Source organism: Lonchura striata, chromosome 12, assembly GCF_046129695.1.
Source record: "Lonchura striata isolate bLonStr1 chromosome 12, bLonStr1.mat, whole genome shotgun sequence".
NCBI classification, from domain to species: domain Eukaryota; kingdom Metazoa; phylum Chordata; class Aves; order Passeriformes; family Estrildidae; genus Lonchura; species Lonchura striata.
This window is the reverse complement of record NC_134614.1, coordinates 10,824,224-10,835,372: the sequence shown is the minus strand read 5'-3', so window position 1 is coordinate 10,835,372 and position 11,149 is coordinate 10,824,224. Positions and strand designations below refer to the sequence as shown.

General features: G+C 41.5%; 1 protein-coding gene across 3 annotated transcripts; it reads left to right on the top strand.

The window, feature by feature from the left end:
* ACTR8 (actin related protein 8) lies at positions 1–8,470 on the top strand. 3 transcript variants are annotated; one of them, XM_021532975.2, is made up of 13 exons: positions 1–178; positions 347–517; positions 1,384–1,494; positions 1,758–1,862; positions 2,510–2,683; positions 3,186–3,279; positions 4,080–4,212; positions 4,542–4,695; positions 5,215–5,310; positions 5,860–6,000; positions 6,412–6,676; positions 6,968–7,131; positions 7,781–8,470. In XM_021532975.2, the coding sequence occupies exons 1-13, from the start codon at positions 56–58 to the stop codon at positions 7,922–7,924; spliced, it is 1,875 nt and encodes a 624-aa protein (XP_021388650.1). In that variant the 5' UTR covers positions 1–55; the 3' UTR covers positions 7,925–8,470. The 3 variants fall into 3 exon arrangements, with proteins under 3 accessions (XP_021388650.1, XP_021388658.1, XP_077642231.1); XM_021532983.3 differs by lacking the exon at positions 347–517; XM_077786105.1 differs by having other exon boundaries at positions 1–517.
* The last annotated feature ends 2,679 nt before the right edge of the window (positions 8,471–11,149 follow it).

The following is an 11,149-nucleotide window of genomic DNA, read 5'->3' as shown; positions in this document are numbered from 1 at the left end:
CGCCGGGCTCGGCGCCGCTCGGGCCCGGCAGACGCGGCTTCCGCCCGGCCGGAGCATGACCCAGGCGGAGAAAGGCGAGGCGGAGAACGGCAAGGACAAGGAGCGCGACCGGGAGCGCGAGCAGCGCGGCGGGAAGCGGCCCATCGTGCCCGCCGCCGTGCCCGAGTCCCTGCAGGAGGTGAGGCCCGGAGCCCAGCGGGCGCTGCCGGGCGCCGCTCCCTCCCGCTGGGGCGGGCCCGGCCTTTTACAGGCCTGCGGGGAGGCGGAGGGGGCGTGGAGGCGCCGGGAGGGCTCCGGGCGGTCCTGGCCGCTCGGCCTGACTCCGCGCGCGTTGTGCTGCTTTCAGCAAATACAGAGCAACTTCATCGTGGTGATCCACCCCGGCTCCACCACCCTGCGGCTCGGGCGGGCCACGGACACGCTGCCCGCGGGCATCCCGCACGTGATCGCGCGGCGGCACAAGCAGCCGGGCCAGGCGGCCTACCGGGACAGCTGGCTCCTCAGGGACGGGCTCAGTGTAAGCGCCGCCCCGCCTCCCGAAACACGCGAGTCCAGCCCCTGCTCTGGGGCGGTCTGCTTTGTTCTGTGGTGCATACGCGCCTTTCTTCCCTCATGGTTTTCCAGAGGACAGTACATCTCCTGTCAAACTTTTTTTTCATACTTTTAAGCACTGTAGATGCCCACAAACAGGGAGGCTGGTCATCGTTAGCTACTGAAGTCAGTAGGCTTGGACCAGTCTGTGTTTGCATTTTATTTGATTTGTTTGCAATGAACTAAGTCTAAAGAGTTGCTAGGTTGAGGGTTTGTACATGTTGATTTCCCTGTGCTATGGTCTGGTACCACACTCAGTATTTCTTCTGATGGAATGCCATGTTTGTAGGATTGGAATCAGACTTCTCCATTTGTGAATATGTTGGTTACTAGTTAGTTTGTGACCTGGGTAACACAGCAAGTCATTTTAGTCCAGCCTGATCAAAAGACATATGTAATAATCTTACTTGTAATCTGAATCTGTAAAAATTGAACTAACCTCTCTAATATTAAACCTCACCATTAGATAATTGAAATCTGTTTAAACATTTTTGCTCCTGTTTCATATGTCTGTAGTTAATGGCCTGAGCACATCACTAGAGATTAAGACCAGCAGCCACTAAAAGCAATTAAAATATTCAAGTTGACTTGAATAGGTGTTGGGAACTCTAATTTAAAAAATAGTTTCTTTAAAAATGAGCATAAGTCCATTTTGGATTGTACAAACATCTGTGCTTTCTATTGTGTATCAACCACAGTAATGATTTCACTGTTTCCTAATAGTATCAGTATTACCACTATACAGACATTGTTTGAAAGTATTTACCTTGCATATTTGGGGTTTTTCCTTAGAAACCTGAGAGTACTGAGCAGAGACAAAATGGCCTTAAAATGGTGGACCAAGCAATATGGTCCAAAAAGATGTCAAATGGAGCGAGGCGCATACCAGTGTCACCTGATCAGGTAACTCATTCTTAAAATCTTACTAAATTGTTCATTCACACAGTCCTTGGGTGAGATGCTGTGCTTCAGTGGACAAGAATAGATACCCTTTCTAGACCAAATATGGATAAGTGCTATTGTGCTACCTAACTCTGAAAACATGAGAAAATGAAGATTGTGTTTCCTCAAGGGCTGGGTTCAAAGGGGTATTTCGTTTTTCTTCCATGCATAAAAAGTGACTGGTAAAATATTTATCAAAAGGATTTGGTTTGGTTACATTTCAGGCCAGGTCATACAACAGACAGATGAGGCCTGCCATTTTGGATCACAGCTCTGGGGCCAAGTGGACAAACACGTCAAATCATCCTGAATTTTTGGTAGGAGAAGAGGTAAGACTGATTTTCCTGCTGAATGAGGCTTCATGTGTTTTAATGCAGCCATTGATCAGTTGCAGTCTGCTATAAGTTAGTACGTACTGAAAGATGTGTAAAGCTAACCAAACAAAACTGAGAAACTTCACTGTGGAGTAACTGAGTATTTTTTATCATTCAGCAAGACAAGAGGGTTTCCCCCATTTGCTTAACAAGTATCTTGGATCCCTTGCTGCTATAAATCAGGGTTTTTGCAGGGAGTAGGTGAGAACTTTACCCATATGGCATAATTCATAGAAAAGGCAAGAAACTGATAGAAGTATCACTACATGGAATTGCTGCTGAGTAACTTGATATTTGTGGGCTTCAAAGTGTTTAAATTATTTTAGTATCTAATATGAGATAATGGAAAAATACACCTTTATATTCACTAGATGTCTCTGGGTAAGAATATTCAAGCAATTTAGACTCTGTATTTGCTGTCTTTATTTTAATTATTTATAATCAAGCCCTGTTAGAAAGAAATTGCTGTTTTGCTGTTACATCAGTCTGAGCTCTGCAGTGTCTTATATCTGCTTCTGAAATACTTTTCTTCACAGTTGTTACTCATTTTAGCATTTTTTTTTGGGAAAAGTAATGCCCAGAATGTAATCTCTCATTTCCAGGCTCTGTATGTTAATCCATTGGATTCTTATAACATACATTGGCCCATTAGAAGGGGGCAGCTGAATCTCCACCCAGGACCTGGTGGCTCCCTCACTGCAGTACTGGCAGACCTGGAAGTTATATGGTCATATGCAATACAAAAATACCTGGAAATACCACTGAAAGACCTGAAGGTAAGCTGTGAACAGCACATTTTTGTGGTGTAGGCTGTATCCACTTTTCTAAGTGTTATTGTAAAAGAGAAGTGGTTTTCTTAATAAATACCTCCTTTCTGCTGGTGAGCAAGGTTCCCAAGACTTCATCTGGAATTTTGTCCATGTCTTTAAGACAAAAGCTGTTGATAGAACCTCTAACAAGGATGTTTAGAAATCCCATGATAGACTTTTCACATAGTCTTTGTTTGGTTTTTTTTTTTTTTGTTGACTGTAAAGGAGGCACCTGGGGAAGGGATGCCTAGTACTTGTATAATTACTTATCCTTGCTAAGTAGGCATTTGTCTCATGCCTGAATGTACTTTTAAACCTTTAAATGGCTGTAGACTTTTGGCACTTACTTCGAACATATTTTTTAAAGTATTAAAAACCTTCCCCTTTCCCAAATTTTTAGGGTTTTTTTATAAGTTGTAAATCAAACTTTATTTGTGAACTGGCTTTAATTTACTGTTCTTGTCTTCAGTACTACAGATGCATTTTACTAATTCCAGACATCTATAATAAACAACATGTGAAAGAACTGGTAAATATGATCCTAATGAAGATGGGCTTCTCAGGTAAAAACCATAATGAAGCAAGTACTTAATGATTAATTGCATAAGGATTTTTTTTTTCCTTTTAAGGCATATTTTTGCACATCAGCCCCAGGTTAGCTGGGACTAGCACCCTCATCTTTTGACAATCACATAACTGCTGTCTCTTTTAAAGGGGCAAAATGGTTGGCTAATATTGAAACAAGTTTTTTGGTTTACTGTTGTGCATTCCAACAGTGGGCTTCACATTCAGCTGAGGTAAAAGTAGCAGCAGTCTGATTTCTTAAATATTTCTAAAATGCATGGCTGTCTAGAAGGACACACTGGAATCTCTGGTACTTCCCAGGTTTAAATATGGGCTTGTGACACAAATGCACTCTCTAAAGGTGGATTGTAGGGAAAACAGAGGGTCCAAGTGGATCTTATTTCATAACTACTTAAAGACCATATCTGAAATTCTAATAATAATGCTATTTGATTAAAACCATAAAAAAATTAGGAAAACACATCACGTACATCCAGTACCCAAGACCCTGCTCTACCAGATTAAAAAAAGTACTTGCAATTGGGAGACAATACCTTTAATCTTGAAAAAGGATCATTTGACCCTGCTCTTAGCTTCCTTTCAGGACCTTTAAAGGTTTATTCAAGAAAAAAAAAAATCTCTAAGTACCCCCTACACCATCTTCACTAAATATACAGAATTTCAGTAAAGAGTCAGGCTATTTGTAGATCTTGAAAAGACATAAAATGTCCTTTAAATATCAGCAACATGACTGTAAAGTTTGGCATAAATTTAATATAATTTTTTCTCCTGCTGCCAGGAATTATTGTACACCAGGAGTCTGTCTGTGCCACCTTTGGAAGTGGCTTAAGCAGCGCATGCATTGTAGATGTGGGAGATCAGAAGACAAGTGTTTGCTGTGTAGAAGATGGTGTTTCCCATCGCAATACCAGGTATCTTAGAGTGTGCAGAATTGTTATAATCATGGACTTATTTGCTTACCAAAGATTTAACTTCTAAAAGGAGTCAAAATTTCTGTAAGTATAGGGGTTGCTCTGAGGCATTTAACAGAGACAACTGTTACAATATGAACCTTAAAGAATTACCTTTAGAGGAAGAAAACAGGCAGAATTGATCAGAACTAATATTGTGTTCTGCAAACTCCATGGAAGTCATGATTCCAGCATGTCTAAAATCTTTCTAGCATTCTTCTCCCTGTTGCTGCAGTCAGCCAGTATTTCAGCAACTACATAAAAAGCTCTTTTTCTTCTCTGTGCTTTAGGCTGTGCCTTGCATATGGAGGATCTGATGTGTCAAGGTGTTTTTATTGGCTTATGCAACGAGCAGGATTCCCATATAGAGACTGCCAGTTAACCAATAAGTTGGACTGCCTGCTGCTTCAGCACCTCAAGGAGACGTTCTGTCATCTGGATCAGGTGAGGAGGAGAAAATGGTGCCTTATCCAAGTAATTATTTTTTCTTTTACAGAATGTTACTCTGGGGAGGCTTTTTGTGAGTCCAAGTTAATTGTAAATATTTTACTCAGGAGAATACTGGCAAAAGCTGTAGAAGCTTTAGACTTGAAATGTCTGTAACTTGGTTTATTTTTCCTCTCTCTGAAAGGAGTCCCAACTCTTAAAAAGATAATTTCTTAGTTCTTATTGCTGAAAGAAGCTGATAATAATTGCATACTTGCTGATTTTCAACTTCAGTACTGCAACATCTGCCAGCAGGTCTCTTCTTCATGCAGAACTCTCACTCTAGAGGCTTAGGCATGTAGAAAGCTGTCTGGCACATCATACTACGTGGAAAAGCCTTTTAAAAACTCAAGAATAGGTAAATAAAGTCCATAGTTAGAAGAGAGTTTTGTTACTTTTTGCTGTTTTCTGTAGTTAAATAGATTGCACAGCTTGATAAATATAAAAGATACGGGTTTTTTTTGTTTCTTACCTTAGGATATTTCTGGATTACAAGATCACGAGTTCCAAATTCGGCATCCAGATTCTCCAGCTTTATTGTACCAGTTTCGATTAGGGGATGAAAAATTACAGGTGATTTTTAAATTAAATTACAAGTATAATGAGCATTCAGACTCAGAGCCTCAATTTGTATCAGTCCAGTGCTACTAAGCCTGTGTGATTTATGGATTGTTCTTAAACTATGTTTGTAGATAAAATCAATTCCTGTATGGATGAGTGGGCCTAATGCAGCACTGGTGGATGCACAAGACTTTCTAAGTAGCTTTAGTCACCATGTTTGTTGTTTCATCTAAATATGATAATTATCCTTCAAATACAAAGCATAATGTTAACTTTGCAAATTTTTCAGCTCACAATTGAATTTCCTAATTTTGTAACAAACGACATTTGAGTACCTGTTTATTATACAATGCTAAATCTGTAAAGAAACTTTTGTATTTCTTAGGACATTTTCTAATTATAAAAAACAGAAGACACTTCAGTATTTTACAAACTACCTGGGGAAAAAACACCTCTATTTAATTTTGAATTGTGAGAAAAATAAAACACAACTTTTCTTTTTTACCCAGTAAATATCAAAATAGGAATAATGTAGTAAAACCATGCCAAATCTTTCCTCAGGCACCCATGGCTCTGTTTTATCCAGCAACTTTTGGAATTGTTGGACAAAAAATGACAATTTTGCAGCACAGGTCACAAGGTGATCCTGAGGATCCTCACGATGAACATTATCTGCTGGCCACACAAAGTAAGCAGGAGCAGGTGTGTGATTGCTGGTTTTATTTTTCATTAACTATCATTTAATCAGGGAGTAAAATGAGGACTCATTAGCTCATCTCAGAAACCAGAGTTTGTTACCTTGGTCAGAAGTATTAAAGAATAAGTTTAAAGCAAGCAGTTACAGATGCCTAAACAATTCTTTAATTAGAAGTGTGCATTTTTAAAGTCTAAGAAAGGATCCCTCTATTACGGGATTGAGCAATCTGATGGAGTTCAAAATAAGCCCTTACTTAGAACATGAGGATTAAAATTAAAATTAGATGAGGCAATAATGCAAGGCTTAACCTTGCTGTGCAAATAGGTGAAGGGAAGTAGAACAGTGCTTAGTTAAGTCTTTGTACTGTTCTGTAACCTGCTGTGACCTTTTTGCATCTTTGTTTTCTCATTTTTAAGTCTGCAAAAGCTACAGCTGACAGAAAATCTATGTCAAAGCCTGGTGCATTTGAGGGAGAATTGAGAGGCCAATCCTCAGACATTTCAGAGAGAATCTACCCACAAGAGGTGGAGCTGGGCTCTTCCCAGGGTGACTGTATGATGCCTGGCAATGATTCAGAGGAACCTTTAACTGCACACATGTCCAGGAAAACTGCTGTTTCTCAGTTTGAAGGCAAAGCCTTGGGCCTGGACAAAGCCATCCTTCATAGTATTGACTGCTGTGGTAAGAATTACATTTGTACAACTCTGTGAAATAGACCTCAGGGTGGATTTATGTAACTCCTCTATTTCACCAAAGAAAGATGTGTCCCTAGGTTTTATCACCTGGAGAGTAGCTGTTTCTTATGCTTGCATCTTTGTTGATGTTTCTTGTGCTGTGTGTCCAAGGAATAGAAGAAGAACTTTAAAAGCAAACATCAGTTTCTATCTGGTTTGACTTGCACTAAATTAATTGTAATACAGACCATTTTAACTTTAAAAAACAGATGTATTTCTATATATTCATTCATTCCAGCATCTGATGATACAAAAAAGAAGATGTACAGCTCCATCTTAGTAGTGGGAGGAGGCCTTATGTTTCATAAAGCTCAAGAGTTTCTTCAACACCGAATTCTCAACAAAATGCCACCTTCTTTCAGAAGAGTTGTTGAAAATGTTGAAGTCATCACAAGGCCTAAGGTAACTGTTAACTAAGTAGTTAGTAAACTATGATTGGTTGAAATCTTCAAAAGGTTAAAAGAAAATAATTCTTTCAAAATCCCAGAGTAGTTGAATATCTGAGATTTAAGGGAGCTTTCAGCCTATAACATAGCACTGGCTGGTTAGAGACAAGGAGTTAGAGTACAGATCATTGAGGTGTTTATTAGCTCAAGGCCCCATTCTTAAAGAAGCAGTTAGTACTGGCCCATGAAGGTAACCTGTCTCCTCAGCAAGAAATTGTGGGGCTTTTTTTTTGGTACTTTAAAGATAATAGAAAAACAGGCATTGAGATTTATTTTCATGTGGCATTAATCAGGCAAAATTTGTAAGTATACTTCCATCCATTTCACCCACTCTCCCAGAAGGTTGGGTGAAATACTGAAGGCAAGATTTTCATTATGTGCTCAGAAAGCATCTTAAAACAAAAACTGACTTCTCAAAGCATCTTGAATATCAATTAAATATTTTTGTCCCACTACTTTTTCCTTGGATAATACTGGAAAACTTTTTTCTTCCCCTACCCCACCAGATTCTAACTGGTGAATAGTGTTGGAAAAATAGGATACAGCTGTGGAGAACAATACAACATGAGACCAATGACTGTGTTCAATCTGTGTTTTGAATTTAGGATATGGATCCACGTTTAATTGCCTGGAAAGGAGGGGCAGTTTTGGCCTGTCTGGACACAACTCAGGAGCTGTGGATATACCAGAGGGAGTGGCAGCGCTTTGGTGTCAGGATGTTACGGGAGCGAGCTGCCTTTGTGTGGTAATGCTGGTGCTTACAGAGGAACCTGTAGGAACTTCACTGAAGATTCCATTCCCCTAATGCCCTTTTTTCCCAGTACACGTGAATTGACCTTCTGTTGATACATATTTTTTGTATTTTATTAATATTAACCTCAACTGAAATTTTTCTGGAATTTACTGAATTCATTTGACTTCAGCTACCCTTTGTCTCTTAAATTGTATGCATTGAATTCTACATACAGAGTACTACTGTCATCTCCAGAGTAACTATATTTATATTGTACAGCTAATGTATATTAAAATTGCACAGTGGAGGAACTTAAGGTATGAAATGTTACGTGACAGTTGTTAAGCCACGATTCATTCCAGAAACATGTACACAGAAGCAACAGCTGAAGAGTGCAGCTGTGGGTTTAATGTAATATTCTGATTGCTACGCTAATGTTACCAGGAGGTGAAGTGGTTATATAAGTGATCATTAGGGTAAAAATGAAATGAAGAACTAAAACTACAGTCACTGTTTGTATTTTACTTCTGTAATAAATTATTTTATTTCGTGGAAAGACAAAGGATTTGGAAGTTGAGTTTTTTTTCTTTGCCCTGTACTTTTCATCAAAGCCTCTTAGTTTTTCATTATCCATTGTAGAGTCCACTTTTTTCTTATTTTACAAAAATCAATATAATACACCCGAGAAGACCTAGCTGCAATTTTATACAGCCAGCACATCTTCCAATTCATTCCACCTGAGGGCAGTGAGGCTGCACTCCTCAGCCACCCTGCAAAAGCAACCAAGCCTGGTTTGGTTGGGCAGCTGCCTTCAAAACAACCCGACTGGTTTGAACTGAAATACTGAAGCTGGAGCTTCCTAAGCAAACTTGAGAGCATTCCTATTGCAATAATACCTAAAAGGCAGTTTCTTTTATGTGACCTTATCTAAAAGGATGCTCACAGCAAAACTCTACAGAATACAAAAGCTGAAGAAGGTGAGAACTCTTACCTGAGATGGCACAAGCTCCCCAGCAATATGACACAGTCACAAGTAGAGCAGCGAGGAGAAAACACATCCTCCAACTGAATTCTAAAAGAGAAAAAAAAACATTTTGAAGCAAATCTCTAAAAGCTGTCGTCATTTATCATAATAATACTTACCAATATATGGTATATATGCATTTGTTTGTCTTTTAATAGAATTTAGAGAAAATACACACAGATTTACTGAAATGATAATTTCCAATGGCCATACAGTGAAAATTTGCTAAAAAGCAATGCAAAATGATTCATCATCAATACTGGTTTTGTTGATTACTTAATTTTCTTCCCTACTCTGAAAGAAACAAGGAATATCAGTCTGAGTCTGCTCCCTGCCAATTCCTCCCATATTACTGGAATGTACCTCCCCCTGCAACCTGAAGTGTCATCAGTCATCTCCTAGCCTCACTTCCTTTTTGTTTAGAGTTTTACCCTGAGCAAAAGCTACAAAATAACAAATTCCTGAACGGCAGCATTACTCTAGTAAGGATAAAACTTAAAGAGGAGGAAGGTGAAAGGCAAAATTTGCCAGTGCCAATATATGTAAAGTCACCTAATACCAAAATCATCTTCATCTTGATAGGATTTTAACATTCAAACATCTGTATAGCTAAAATATTTATTTCCCCAGATTTTTGCAAACATCCAGGGGAAAATCTGCTGAATAGACCTGATAAATATTGCAACAGGAAACTGAGTAGTTTCAGCTTAGTTTGCAGTGAATACTGGCTTGAGAATGGTAAATATTCAAGTATAAATGAATTTAAAAACAGCAAATTCACCTGCAAAGAATTCTCAAATTTTCTGTTTAAGGGCCATGTGTATGATTCATTTGGTAACAAAGGGGTGAGATATCACCAATTTCTAGTTGGGAAACCCATGAAATACTGAACACCTGCAGGAGCCCTTTACAATGAAGTGGAAACTCCTCTATTTCTTCACATTCCAAACAATGAACTTAGAATTTTGTGCTCTACACCTACCCCTACTTAACTGCTGAAATGGCTGTGTTACTTCATGAAACTTCTATACTCTTGTACATATTTAGTGCATGTTTTCTGTAGATTTTTTATTTGCTTACCAAATAACGGCGGTCAAATTGTACAAAATTTTTTCAGGACTGCAAATACATCAGTTTGGTTTTAAACATTCTTAATCACTGCAAAGATTAAAGACCACTAATATCAAGTACACATTTACTCATAATTCCACAGGGAACAATTACTCTTTTCCATTTCAGGGATACAACCAAACGCGAAAGTCGTCATTGCTGAGGTAACGAATCAGTAAACACAGGCAGGCCCGGCGGAACAGCGCGTTTGCTGCTCACTTCAAACCAAGGCTTGCTCCTGGGAGCACGCATTGCACAGGCAAGGATCGCAATTAAAGCTTTGAACGGCAAACTCCAACTCAGCTTTCACGGGCTGCCTTCGAGCGCTGCACCCAGCGCTCATCCACACAGAGATAGCTCCTGCCAGTGCCGGGACGGAGCGGGAACACCTGGGGTTTCATCCCAGCCGCGATGCCGCTCCCAGCGCTCCCGCGGGAAAGCGTCTTCGCAGCCGAGGGTGGGGGAAACGCTTTTTCCGCGCCGCCAAGAGCGGGGTGAGAAAGTTGCAGCGCTCCGGGACGAGCGGGGTGGGGTCGCCTGAGCGCGGGGCTGGCTCTGCCCCGAGCCCCGGAGCCCTGTCCCGGGGGAACCTGGCATTCCTGTCCCGCTGGCACTGGCGGAGCTGGCAGCCCTGTCCCGGGGGAACCTGGCATTCCCGTCCCGGTGGCACTGGCGGAGCTGGCAGCCCTGTCCCGGGGGAACCTGGCATTCCTGTCCCGGTGGCACTGGCGGAGCTGGCAGCCCTGTCCCGGGGGAACCTGGCATTCCCGTCCCGGTGGCACTGGCAGCCCTGTCCCGGGGGAACCTGGCATTCCTGTCCCGGTGGCACTGGCGGAGCTGGCAGCCCTGTCCCGGGGGAACCTGGCATTCCTGTCCTGCTGGCACTGGCGGAGCTGGCAGCCCTGTCCCGGGGAACCTGGCATTCCTGTCCTGCTGGCACTGGCGGAGCTGGCAGCCCTGTCCCGGGGGAACCTGGCATTCCCGTCCCGGTGGCACTGGCAGCCCTGTCCCGGGGGAACCTGGCATTCCTGTCCCGCTGGCACTGGCAGCCCTGTCCCGGGGGAACCTGGCATTCCTGTCCCGGTGGCACTGGCGGAGCTGGCAGCC